At 44.8% G+C, this 14,070-nt stretch overlaps 1 protein-coding gene across 1 annotated transcript in view; it reads left to right on the top strand.

The window, feature by feature from the left end:
- The window catches only part of igf1ra (insulin-like growth factor 1a receptor), a 71,657-nt gene that overhangs the window by 4,393 nt on the left and 53,194 nt on the right, over nt 1–14,070 (top strand). Inside the window, exon 2 of the mRNA XM_084555111.1 lies at nt 5,231–5,794. Coding sequence (XP_084411237.1) covers nt 5,231–5,794 — 564 coding nt within the window. The remainder of the gene's footprint in view (nt 1–5,230; nt 5,795–14,070) is intronic.

Raw genomic sequence — 14,070 nt, 5'->3', positions numbered from 1 at the left:
CCATGTCAGTTGAAAGCTGTTCGTCAAGAACTCAGCGCGGATCTGTCCCGTGTGAGGAATTCATCACTCAAAGGTTATCCTCCGACTGAAAGTTGGGAGAAAATTTTAGCACTAAATTAGAACCAAATATCTACAGGCTGATGAAGGCAATGTAAATTAGTTTAGGTTGATTATCTTAAGTGCGCAAGCGCTCATTCAGTCTGACACAGAGTTGAGTATGATTATTTAATTTACTCTCCGTTCTTCTGTGGAGTGAATCTCCTTACACATCACAGTATGTGTTCAAACTCATATTAAGCAGCTGCATCACTACCGGGGGCTGGATAATTCTCACCACCTACCGTACATTAAAACAACTTCTAATTCCCTTGTTTCCCTGTCGGCTTCAACATACCCATCATAGAACGATTCGATAAAAAAATCAGGTCACTGCAAACCATGTCGCTGTTATCAGAGCGGTTGTGGCGCGAATGTAAACACGGAGTTTGTTACCTCCTGCCCTCTGCTCTCCTTCTGGCCGAGGGGGGGAGTCCTTGTGTGGGGCAGTTGTTATGATGGGAAGTGTAGTGTTACTGTTTGGGGTTTTGGTGATATCCGAGCCACGGTGTTTGAAGTAAGGTCCACTGAGTGGAAGTGCCCCTCCAGATCACTGGTCAGATGACTTCCAGTATGCTGCGGATTAGAGCCAGTTGATGTGGCAGGTGCGGGGGTCGGGGGGAGGGGGGCGTCGGGGGGGGATGACCGCACAGTGACCAGCTCCCTCCCTGCTGTTAGAGCAAGTGGTTGTAAAGATGAACAAAGCAGGAATCGATGTAGCGGCGATGTTAGAAACCTTCTTGGCCATCTTTTTCTTTTTAATGAACTCTGTGTTGTCAGTAAAGTGGGGGGGGGGGGGGGGGGGGCGGGATTACTCTTCTTTATATTCCGATTGGTGTTTATAGGCGTGTGAATTTATTCATTTGTCTTTTTATATTGTTTTATTTGGCGATCACGTAAGCACTTAAGTTAGAATAGAGAACGGGAACGATCTCAATCAGTCTAAAGAATAAGAATAAGAAAAAACATTATTTGTCCCGCAATGGGGAAATTGCAGAAACATTGACTTATTGTCCATGTAAACATAACTGATAATCAATCCATAATGGAAACCACTATTATGTCCAGCCTTTTTACATTTGCAAATCTATTATTGTAACTGCTATAATACTTTTAGGATGCCGAAAATGTAAAGGCTGCAAACCACTGCCCTTAAACTAAACACAGAAGAGTCCCTAATAAGATGAGATGATTTAATCCTTCATTTATCCCACAGTGGCGTTTACAACTGGATGTCTGGTAAAGGATATAGTCAAGTGCTTTCCCAGAATGCTCAGTTTGAGGCCTTTCAATAAACAGCACGACGTGTGGTCCAGATTTCAATCTTGTGTTTCTGTCAGCCAAAACTGAGACGCTGTTTATTTACACGCCGGGCATGTTTGCTGGATCTGAATCGGATTTTTTTATGTGATGTTAACATAAACAGCGACCATTAGCCTTGGCTTAATATGACGGACTCGCGCGGGGGGCCGTGTTTGACCGGGTGCTTGTGCAGGTGTGTGTGTGTGTGTGTGTTTGTGCGATGATATTTCCTCAGAGGGCCGGGGCAAGGTTTATCAATCATAAACATGAGCCGATGGATCCCATTACGCTGTGGAGATATGCGTGTTTGCTCAGCAGTGTGAAGAGCAAAGACACACAGGAGGGAGAGCCGGACACATGTATGCGGGGTTATCAAGGGCTCCGGCGCTGAAATATATCTTATTTATGCATAAATGACTAGTGTTTGGTTTCTAAATCTTATTTAAGCGTTGTTGTCTTCACTACAAATAGACTGACTGGCAAGAATCAGAGAAGCCCAGGGGCTTAGTTTGAGGCAGCCTCCTTCTCAGCCTTTTTGCAAGGAAATAATTGGAATTCCTGTTACTTAACATGACTAATGAGTAGAACAAGGGGATGGAACAGAAAAGAGGAGGGTTGTGTCATTCATTTCTTTCTATTTTTCTTTTTTCTCTTGCTCTTTTTGAGTCGCAATCATTTTCACATATTCAGGAAAATCTTCTTGGCATTTACCAAGCAATGTGTTTAGTGCACTGCAGCTTCTTTTTGTTATAAGATGGCCTCAGATCGCCGCGTTTGGCAGAAATCTTATCTTTCCCTGGCCAGACGCCCCTTGATTTTATTAATGCCCTCATCAGGAAGTGGAGCCCAGAGTTTCTCTTTACTAACAAACAAATTAGTCTTTGTATTCGAGTGGCTCCACCCCTCCTCCCTCTCTCCGCGGCTGCTCGAGAAGCTGGGAGAAAATTCTCAATGAAACAAAGAAGACATGCAGCTCGATGGCTCACAAGTGGAGCCCAGGGGCATTGGTGTTGATTGGAGAAAGCAAATACTATATTCTGCTGGAGTAATTGTTTCCGTTCTAAATTTGGAGAAGCGAAACACCCCGACAGGAGCAAATATAGCCCATTCACCCCCATAAACAATGCGGCTTCTATTTTTGAGAGAATAGCTTGAAGAAAGCACATCGAACATGGCTTTTTTTTTTTTTTGTTCACTGCTGAAGTGGAGTTAGTTTACTTGCGGAGACGTTTCAAGATAGTCTGTTGTTGAATAAATGTCAAAGACCGGTCATACATGCTATACGTCTGCGGCCGTTTGGTCTTACAGTGTTTTTATCGGGACCGGAAACCATTTAGCTCTTTGCCTTATCCCTTTAGACGCTGTTTTGACAAGGTTTAAAGACTCTTGTCTGTTTGTCTCACTGGACGGGCTCGCTCTCCGCGCCGCCGTCCTAAGCCTTTGTAAGAACATAACAGGTTTAACCAAGGAGCTCAAATGTCAAGGCATTTCCTGTGCCAAGTGTTAAACCTTATTTTAATATGCAACCGCTACAGCTACATTATCCGCCAATTCTTTTAATTAGATAAATCGTATATTGTCTCGTAAATATTTAATACGCAATATATCAGAATTAAGAGGTTTTTATCAAGTGTTACAGATGAACTGTTTAGCTTTTTGGCTAACGCATGATTCCCAACATCTGATGTGTGTGTGGAAGTACAGTATGTGGAAAGATTGTGGAGTGGCTCAAAGTTAATTGAATGATATAAATAAAATATTGAAATGAATACACAGAAAACAAAAATAATGAATAGTTGTAGTAGCTAAGGGAAACGTATGGAAAAGAAGAAGAAATAGAAGAAGGAATATTGAGATTGGTTAAGTACGTAACATTGAAGTACTGGATAAATTACAGTGACAAATGGTTGTAATAGCTAAAGGTAAAGCAAAACATAGAAAAAGGTTAAATGTAGCAGGTATGTTAAAGTGGCAGACTAGATTTAACGATAAAACTGGCTATAAAAGCTAAGCTAAACTGACAAAATGAATTCACAGTCAACTAAAACTGAGAAGTGTTTGAAGTGGTGAGCTAAAAGTAACTTCAGTGCAAACGTGTAAAGGAAAATCAGACCTAAAATGTTAAAGATCCTCCGAGTGCATTCGTGTACAATAACATTAGAAGAAATGATCTTCTATTACAGCGAGACTTTTCTGCAGCAGCAGCAGCAGCAGCATTAACCTCTGCAGCCACAAGTGGCAATTACACATGTTGGTGCATTAAAAAAAAAATAATAATGCCAGATAGCATTGACCTTCCTTGCGTTTGGAGATTGATTGGTAGCTTCAAGAAACATGCCTGCATCAAGATGCGCCTTCAGTATAATGTGTTGGGAGTTATATTACTGGTCAAGTAAAGAAAATGCCATTTGTGAATCTTACTTTAAAAAAAAAAAAAACAGATTTGGCTTTATTATTATTATTATTATTATTATTATTATTATTATTATTACTATTATTATTGGTTAGCTTATATTGCACAAGGTTTGAATTATCCTCTGCTGCTCTGTGGGCCTACAAGTCATTAGCATTTACGTAGTTAATTCAGATTGTAGGTTAATCGTCATATCTCATGACCGTAGGTTTGTTAGGGTTTCTCAGTTGGACAGGGCCTCTAAATGTGTTTTGCCTGGGATCTTGGCACAAGGGATTGTAACATCTAATCCTGTGTATTAACAAATGATTAGACCAAGGTTTACAGTGCGTTCTTATAGTGAAATGAGTTCCCATCAAGGAAAATTCACACAAACAAAGTTGATGTAAAGTTTTTGCACATGACAAGCACCTAAAATGTTCGTCTTCAAGCGCCTAACACACATAATTTTGAGCAAATACAGTTATTTTATGATTAACGTGCGTATGTCTTCAATGACACACAGTCACGTCCCCCCTGACCTTTTCCCTTTGTTGTCGTTGCAAAGCCTGAAAACGGCCATGAACGTATTAAAACGCAGTCTGGAGAGGCGGCTTACCAATTTGAGAGATGAGACCATCCCACGGCCCTGATCTGCTGAACATAAATGCCAAAGTAGTGGCCAAAACAGTGTGTTTGGAACATCATCGCTTGTGGCATTTTACTGTTTGTGTGAGAATGTATTTTTTGTATGTTTAGAAGTTACATAATGTAGTAGTCGAAAGGCACAATTAGTGGGAGAGTTGAGCGTCGTCAATAATAAATGGTGTCTCTGCTGTTAATCTTTGAGTGTCAGAGTGAGCGCGTGTTTGTGTGTGTGTGTGCGTGTGTTTGTGTGGTATCAGAGGACGCTCCAGGCTCTGTGGTTTCAAGTGTTGTTTTCCGAGCACAGGGAATTGGCTTATTTAAACGCTGGGGTTATCTAAGGTGACAGACAAAACTGTAGTACAGAGAAATGATTGTGAGATAATGCAGAATGTGTATCAACATGTTGTGCGCCTCGATGTGAATCTAACAAAGCTATTTCTCGAGTCACCTCTTCAGCTGATAATCCCTCCGTCTTGTTAACAATAAAAATACCTACGTGAGAGAACACCGAGAACAAATTAACTTCTGTTTTTTTTTTTAATACAGTAACGTGATGTCCTAGCACCAACTGCACACACTGTCTGCCCCTCAGAGCTCTGTGTTATTTGCATTTATGACAAACTGCCAGCAGAGTTCCAGCCTTACCATCTTGGCTGCTACTGCTGAACATGAGGCACTGCTAGATTCCCCACCAAACACTTGTGCTATGTTGATCTTGGATTCAAATTTAAAGCGTTGTCTTTAACATGAACAATGCCATCCTCATGTGTTCTCTCTCTCTGTGTCTTCCAGCCTGCGGCCCAAGTATCGACATCCGAAACGACATCAGCGAATTCAAGCGGCTCGAGAACTGCACGGTGGTGGAGGGCTACCTGCAGATCCTCCTCATCAACGACAAGACCAACAACATCCACCTGGAGGACTTGCGCTCCCTCAGCTTCCCCAAGCTGACCATGATCACTGACTACCTGCTGCTGTTTCGCGTCTCGGGCCTGGACAGCCTCAGCGTGCTGTTCCCCAACCTGAGCGTCATCCGCGGGCGCAACCTCTTCTACAACTACGCGCTGGTGATCTACGAGATGCCCAGCCTGAAAGATATCGGCCTGTACAACTTGAGGAACATCACCCGAGGTGCGGTGCGGATTGAAAAGAACGCCGAGCTCTGCTACCTGGACTCGGTGGACTGGTCTCTTATTATGGATGCTGGCTTGAACAGCGTTATCAGTTGGAATAAGAAGTCAAAGGAGTGTGACGATGTCTGCCCCGGCATCATGGAGCATAACCCACTTTGTCAGAGGACGCAACTCAACGACAACAATAACTATCGCTGCTGGACCTCCAACCATTGCCAGAAAGGTATCTTTGACATTATATTTTATACTTTATCACAGCGGAATAACAAATAAAGCAGACCGTGCTTTGGATGTGACGTCCGCCAAATTAATTTTAATCCCAGCCGTGTTTGTGCGATGTTTAGCTATACAAGTAGAGTAAATGCAGATGTGGCTTTGATCTAGGCCGGTGGTTTCCAGTCTCGCAAACATTCTGAAAATTGTGCATTTCTTCGCCGGCGAACAAATCCCATGAATCTACGCAGTGTTTTCCCTTCATTTCCGTCAGGCAGCAGGATTGTCCATGGGCCAGTGCAAACATTTCCTCTCTGTTCATTATAGAGAACCTTGTCTTTAGATCAGGCTATTTGTGGAGTGAAGGATGGCTGCAATATAGAGCACCAGGCATTAGAAAGGCATACTCAGTTGCTCTGCCAAGAAATGAGGTAGTCTACCTGTCTGGACCATGTCAGCTAAATATTTGCCTGAGGGACATTTTGCAATTTATGAAAAGGGGTATATTGAGAAATTTGGAGGAGGGTCATCCTTGTTTATCTTTGCCCCGGCAGCAGGGTCATGTAGTTCCTTCTTAAAAAGTTCAGGGCAGGGTCATAAGATATATATTAAATTCCTTTCAGTCTGCCGGTTTGATTTAATTCACTCGTGTGTTTGGTGCTTGCCGTAGGCTCGTCTCAGTCATTTGCAGAGCACTTAAGGTGACTGTGGCAGCGTTGCGTATCCCCACTTTTTTCGCAGATTTCAGAGTGAAGAGACGGTTTGTGCTTTAAGATCAGGAACCAGGGCGAGTAGACCGGTTTCCTTAGAACTACTTTATGAGTCATTTATGATATTCTCCTGCACCATGTTTTGACACAAGCAGCCAAAGCTGAGCTGTTGATGAAACTCCTGGTAGAAATGTTATGAGGCTTCCTGGCACGAACCAGCCATTCTTCTTACTGTGGTGTCATGTGAAGTTTCTTGCTTGTGATGCTATCCGTGCAGCTGCTGATGTCAGTTGTGTCCTCGGGCCAAGCATGCATTGTCTTTTATTTTACCCCCAAGATATAATGTATAATATATATTTATCCCATGTAATGATGGGAAAATGTTCATCCAGCCCCATTTTATTGTAGACCCGTGTGCGACTCCCGCTCTCTGATTGGAGCCTCAAACACCGCCCCTCCTTCTCTCCTCCGGGACCCTCAAAACAAATGGTGGAAATCAAGCTTGCGTCCTTTCCCTGGTGGCCACGTCTGTCTCTTTAGAAAAGCTGTGCTGTTTATTGTTTGTGTCTCTTGTTTTTTCCTGACCTGATGGAGCTCGCTGCGTGTTGTTCAATTCCATGTACAATTGCAATATGATTTAAAAACAACACGCCGTTTTCCTGAATGTGCATATTTACAAAAGGCCGCATTGTGGAAGGTGCAATCGCCTCCGATGACCTTTTTCATCCCGTCTGTTCCCACAGTGGATGCTGTGTTGGGGTTTTGTGGTGAAACTCTCTGTTCTCTCACGTCGGACTTGAGAGGCGGAGCGGGAGTATTGTTTGAGCCCGTTCGCTTCTCTCGGGGGGCCCAGGCCGAGGTCAGGGTAAATGCATTGATCTGGAGGGCCTGGAGGTCTCAAGGCTCCAGATAAAGACTTCAGAGAGCTACACATTGGTTTAAAAAAAAAAAAAAAAAAAAAAGGAGTTGCAGAGGCAATAATAGGACCGGGTGAAGCTAGAGTGGATCGGTGATGTCTTTTAATATTCTAGGCTTTATGCCTGGCTTTGTTTTTTAAAGGTTTGATGTGTCTCCTTCTTCCTGCTTAAGATTCCTCTCTCCTCCCTCCACCCCTCTGCATAATTGCCTTGTTTTTCTCCAGTACAGATGTTCCTTCAAGGGCATGCAGTGGTTTTCTAGTCAATACGGCCTGGTCTCCTCTTTAATTACACTACATGAGGAGGGAGTGCTGTCTGCCGTGCTTTAGCCTCTGGGCCTTCCAGTGCTTCGCAGAGCAACAAAAAAACTCCTTTTTCCACATGTTTGTCCACTCACCAGATACTGTTTCCCACAACAGTTTGGGGCGTATTAAACAGATCAGCCTTCACAGAGGGGAACGTTAACATGATACGGGACATAGTAAGTCAGGTTAATGTCGTACTTATGGCTGGATAGAAGTGAGTGGGAGTGACTGTGGAGGGAAGTGCAGATTGGAGCAGAGGTTCTGGGTGCTTTTTAGTGGCAGGCAGTGATGCGTAGAGAGGCCCTTACTGAGGAGCCGTACGCCAGAGGAGGGGCACTGAGGGGAAATGTCAGACAAATGTCAAGTATACAAGCTCAACAGCAAGCTCTCGCTGAAGGGCAGTGCTCAGAGTGTTGAAAAAGGCCCGTCCCTCCACTTGTTTTTTTGTTCCTCCTCCTCCTCCTCCTTGCAGCCCCCCCATGCTTCCTCGTATATCCTCGCTGCATTCCCTGCAGTTGCTTTCCCCTCTTCCTGCGTGCTGTCTGCTCATTTCTTTCTCACTGGCCTTCTGTACTTCACACAGCCTTGGCCTCATGTCTAATTGTCCTTGTCAGTTTTTCTGCTGGTGTTTCCTCTTCTGTTTTCACCTCACTCCTTTCGGCAGGGCTTATCAGGGGCTGTTAACAGCTCCGGCTGTCAGATATCTCTCCACTGTTTACTTGTCAGAGACATTCTCTCGCTCACGCAGCGGTCACAAGCAACCAGCTTGCTTGGCCGGGCCCCGGATCCTTTGACATTACACACTGTTTGCTTTGAGTTATGGGGGGGATCCCGTGACTTAAAGGTGTCTGGCCTGGTTCAAGTAGCCTCCTCGGGTCACTGTGCCCTCTGCCGCTGGACCTGAGCCAAAACCAGATAGACGAGAAGGCGTTACAATTAGGCAGATGAGCAAGAAAGCATGCTGCTGTATCTATGCCCAAACCGAGGGCAGGTTAGTCTTCATAGCTCCACAGGGAGGCACACACTCTCTGACTCACTGGTTCTCACATAGCTCACATATCCTCTTTATGTGATAGCATATTCGCTTGCGGTATTCTCAGCCCTCACCTCGTTGAGCTGCCTGATTTGAAGGAACAACATGTCCTCAATGTTTATTTTGATAGCTGTTGATACTTGATTATAAGTCAAGTGTACCTGTGAAGGTTTAATGAACCAAGCATACCAAAACTAAATGGTTTGTGTGAGTGCAAGGTGAAAATCCAACATAAGTGGACCTGCTTTCCTCTTATGCCTTTATGAGAGTGTTGTCAGTCAGCCTCGTGGCCCTGCACTGAACCCAGAACAAACTCAGCAGAGCAAAAGCGTTTTGGAGCCCTGGTAGTTGGGAGAGCTTCAATCAGCCTGGGAGACTTTTGCATTTGATAATTACTCCCTTACTCCCTAGTGCTCTGACCTGAGCCTACTTCACAGCAGAGGGAAATGTTTTTTTTTTTTTTTTAGGTGATGCAGCTGTATTAGGAGCAAGTTCTAACAGGTTGACAAAATCGAGTGTGACTCTTAAGGCGCTTACATGGTACTGCAGGACCTGAATGCAAGGACCTACGAACGTAGCCTACGGCAGTGCGAGTCATTTACACTTGTGCACTCGTCAGTCTGGCTCGCTCTGTAGCAACGCCACCCAAACGCTAGTCGGCGCTGTGTTTTTTGCCAGTCGGGTTCATTTTTGTTTCCACTTCCTGCTTCATTTTCAACAATGGCGACTGAAACTTTCGCCGATATTTAGACAAAATGTCTGTATCTCCAATCCTCCTCAGTTAACCTTACATCAGCTGGAAATACTAAAGTGGAAACACGCTACTACCAAGCAGACCAATCACAGCTCTTGCGTTCTTTTGCGTTCTAGTTACATTAGGCTAGGCTCTGCGTAGGTGTCTGCGTTAACGCCGTAGCCTCTGCGTCAACTTAACACAGAAGTCTTCACTGCCTATTTTTAATAAAGAAAAACACACAAGCTTTGTTTTTTGCCAAATCTAATGGAAAAAACATCAATCATCAAATTACTTGGTCATGCATCAATAGGCTCTGACTTCCTCCTTATGACTGTGGCAGTCACTTCCAGCTCTATTGATACCTACTTAAGCAACGAATTTTAAAAATGAGACACTGTGAGACACAGTACTTGTAATTTGAACATAAAGCAGCTGAATAGCAAACATTACAAAAAAGGAGTAACTGCTGTAGTGCTTTTATCATTAAGAAAAATCTACAATATCACAAGGCTGTTTTAAAACACAGTGGTTACTTGGCAACTGTTTAAGGATAGATGTCTTCATTTCAGTTTTCATTTGGGTTGTTTTCCTGACTCTCTGTTCTAATTAATTTAATTAAAGTTTATTGACGAGATAATTTAAATTAATAACAAATAAAACAGCAGACTAATCCTTCCTTTTCCTGAGAGGCTCTTGCTAATTGATTTCTGAAGCCACCACATAGATCAAACTTCTTCTTGTCAAGATCGGTTGTACTGTGGAGACATTATACTCCCATCGCGCCGGCTGCGAGCAAGATTTATTGATATTTACACGGAAGGGGTGTGTGTTAATTTGTAGGAAAATGAGTCCGTCCCTTTCGGGCATGTGAAGCACAAATCGGTGCTGGTTTAGTCATTGCAGTTTTAAGGGGATAAAGATGGGGGAATGCACATCACGGGCTGACTACGTGTCCAGGACCGTAGCGAGGCTATTTGTGTCTTCTTTGAAGTAAGGTCTTAAACTTATTGGTGTGTGGTCTACTCAGTGTTCGTCTGGGGTTTGTTTTGTGCCAAGGTGGGCAACATACGATCATGTCCAGCCTCTTTTGTTTAACCAACAGTCAACAACAGACACCAGGAAGCCTTTAAATATTTAATGGCTTTTCTGGAGCTTATCAAAGTCCTGCGGTTATAGGGACAGGAAACAGAAAAGGGCTCGAATTCCAGCCTTGAGAGTCCGGTGCTTTCCTGGGGGCGCACACAGCACCGTGACTCACACAGTGCCCATACAGCCGCTCTTTCCACTGGGCATGAAGTACTTGTCTGCGCTCTGCTCAATTTTGTACAAAGCGTTAGCAGAGTTCCAGAGTCGGTGCCAAAGAGATGTTACTCTTGTTGGTCAGACTCGTTTTCTCCCGCCCTCCCACAACCTCCGGACTAACGACGGAATAATCACATCCGTCGTGTTATCCGCTGCCACGGTTCATTGGATCACCACAGCTATTGAACAAGGCTGTGGCGTTCACCTGGGGCTAACCAGTGGGCAACTTCGGGACGATGTAAACAACATGCGAGATGAAAGTCGAGATGCTTGGCTTGCACGGCGTGGATGTGCATGTCCTTGTCTCTATTATTTCCCGCAAGGACTGGAGGCTATTGATTCACGGTGTTAAAACTCCACGTGGTGTCATTGAAATAAATGCATTAGAGAGTGAACAAAGGTCCCTTCACGCCATCCCTTCGTTCTCTTGGTGTTCTCGGATGTTTATGTCTCTTAAAAGAGTGGTCCAAGGGAGAGCGAAGCAACAACTGGCTGGAAAAAGGCTTTAGTGCGTGCATGTAAACGTAAAGAACGGCTTTTCTTGTCATTCCCTTTACAGCTTCTCCTTCAACAGAGACATAATAGTTATGTTTTCATAAACACTGGTAGGTATATATTAGGAAATTGTACCTATATCTGCAAATTTGAGCGTCGTTATTATTGCATTTTATTTGAAGGGACGGGGTTGTTTTTTTTGTTTTTGTTTTTTTACATATTTCTACATTTAAGGATGTCCCATGGTTGACAGAAAATGCTAAACTTTTTCCACTTACATCCTTACACCCATCCTCCCTTGTCCCCTTTCCTTCTCCTGCCTTTTGCCACATTTTCCCATCTACGTTTTTTTTGGAGGGTGGGCGCTCTGTTAGCAGCTGATGTTGGTACAGTCACCCAAAACAGAGCCCTTCTTCACGGAGTACCCAGAACCTGAGCCCTATTAAAACGAGGGGAAAACTCAGCTTGGTTACAAATACTTCTTCTGCTCAATTGGTTTTATTGGTTGCCGTTGGACTTCTGAGAAGCCTGGGGTGTGATTGGTCAGAAAGGAATTCTCTTAGGCCTCACACTTTAATGTGCTTTGAGTTTCTTGCAAACACAAAATGGTAACATATTATATTTGCCCCGCTGCTTGAGCAGTGTGTGGTGAAAAGCCACAGACACGTGTCGACTGCTATTACTGACTTTTAATGTCAACAACAGTGTCTTTCTTGGTAGCTATAATTTAAAATATTTGATGGCAAGTTCGCAAAGTTTTGCAAAGTCACGATGGCATGGTTATACAGTGTGTCATTGTCCATGTATGAACAGCGGGGCTTATTGTCCATTGATGCTCGGCCCTGTGAGTTTATCCGACTCCTGTCCTCTGTGGCCTACAAAGGTCTCCTCTCAAAGCACTGATAGATTGGCCTCTTTTCCAAGGTTTCCTCTCATAGACTTGATTGACCAAAATAGGACCTGTGTGTCATGCTGCTCGCCTCCAAAGAGACTGACTGACACACTTGCGCTCACATCCAAACACACAGGCACTCACACAGATGTACGCTCTCTCCGCTCACGTGCCATCCCTCTTGACATATTTTCCTCAACTTGTGCCCAGGTTGCACGGGCCCAGTGTGACTGTGCCTGCTGTGTTCATCTCTGTGCGTGTGAATGTATGTGAGCTTGTGTAAGTGTCAGCCCAGTGTGTAATGTGTTTGCCAGCCTGTTTGATGCATGTTTGAGCCACCCAGTGCCTCTGGTGATAGGCCGCCTGCTGCTTTTTGGCCGTGCAGCTCGGAAGCTGTGACTCATCCTTTACTCTCACCACTCATTCATAAATCTGCATGAATACTATGACTTCCGTTGGGGGCCCCCCGGCTCTGTGGTAGGTTCCCCTCAGTCCTGCTCTAAATGGCAGGAAGGATGAGGGCTATCGCCGCCTAGTAGTGATGCCTTTCAAAGAGGTGAGAGAAACGAGTCCGCACGTCTGCCTGCCCTTGGCGCCTGTGCTGCGCCTCTCTCTGAATGCCTGTCCCGGCTCTATCCCTCCATATAGCTCAGGCCGGAGCAGCTTTTTACTCACTGCTTGGCTGTCTTGGCAGTGGCTCCTGGGAGATAATGTGCCATGCCTGCAAGTAAGCTGTGAGAGCACGGGTTAATTCCACAGCGGAAAAAAGAAATCTCCTGCTGACAAATCTCTCCTGCAGAGGTGAGGATGTACGCTGGCATGCTGCAGAGAGAGCAGAGTATCCTGCTTTGCCAGAGTAGTTAGTCAGGTTCACCGAGGTCACAGGAACACTGCTCCTCTATTTTCTTCCCGTTATGTGTGTGGTAAGGAGATGCTAGGGGATCTGAGCTACTCCTTCTACCTTTCCCTCCACACATGGCTGAAACGTGTTTCTTTGAAAGCCAATCCACTCCCCAAGGCCGTGTGCAGAAGTGTTATGTGTCCCGTTTTAAAGCTTTGTGACCGAGTGGCTTTGGTACTAAATAACCCAGGAGGTAGGCTGCACATAAAGTTTGTTTAGGGCTTAATCTTACATCAACCATGCAGGAGTTATTGTCCTGAAGAACAATCGCTGCATCTTGCAGCAGCTTAGATGAATCATCTAAAGGGTGTGTTTGTGTCCATTGTGTGCACACTATCTGTAAAAAGGGATATCAAGCAGGCCTCAGCATGCCGGCGGGGTTTTGCTGTCTGTTCTGTTTCGGAGCATGTGCACAATGAGGAGATGAAAGGACATCATGAAATTACAAAGGAAACCTCATGAATTACACAGCTAGATGAAATGCCTGCGACAACCACACACTTCCCCTTGAACCTTTTATTCAAGTTCCCTTTATGCCGGCACGAGGATTGACGTTATATTAGCTCTAAACAAAAGTTGTTTCCCCGTGTAGCTTTCAGCGTAAAGCAGCTCAACTTGTCTAATATCTACATCCTGCAAATGACCTTGACCCTGTCTGGTGCCTCCTCCTCCTCTCCTTAGCTTGTTTGGGTGGGATCCCCGGGGCCCAGGGCAGTTGTCAGCACGCAGCCTAATGGGCACAGGTGGCTGGGGCTCCTCTGCTTTCTCCAGCCCTCTTGGCATGGCTCTCTTGGCAGACCGGCGGCTCCTTGGCCCGTCGCCTCAATGGACCACTCCAACACAGTAATCACCAGTTGGTGCTTTGTTAGCATTGGGGTGGCCCAGGATGAATTATTGCTCTCCGCTTTGAAATATGGCTCCTCCTTTACAGAAGTCCAGCGGTGTGTGAAGTGCCGGTCGGAATTCTTGCGTGTATCTCTTCCCGCCGGTGTAGC

This window comes from Chelon labrosus (genome assembly GCF_963514085.1).
Source record: "Chelon labrosus genome assembly, chromosome: 11".
Lineage (NCBI taxonomy): Eukaryota > Metazoa > Chordata > Actinopteri > Mugiliformes > Mugilidae > Chelon > Chelon labrosus.
The sequence above is the reverse complement of the archived record's forward strand: the minus strand, read 5'-3'. Positions and strand labels throughout refer to the sequence as shown.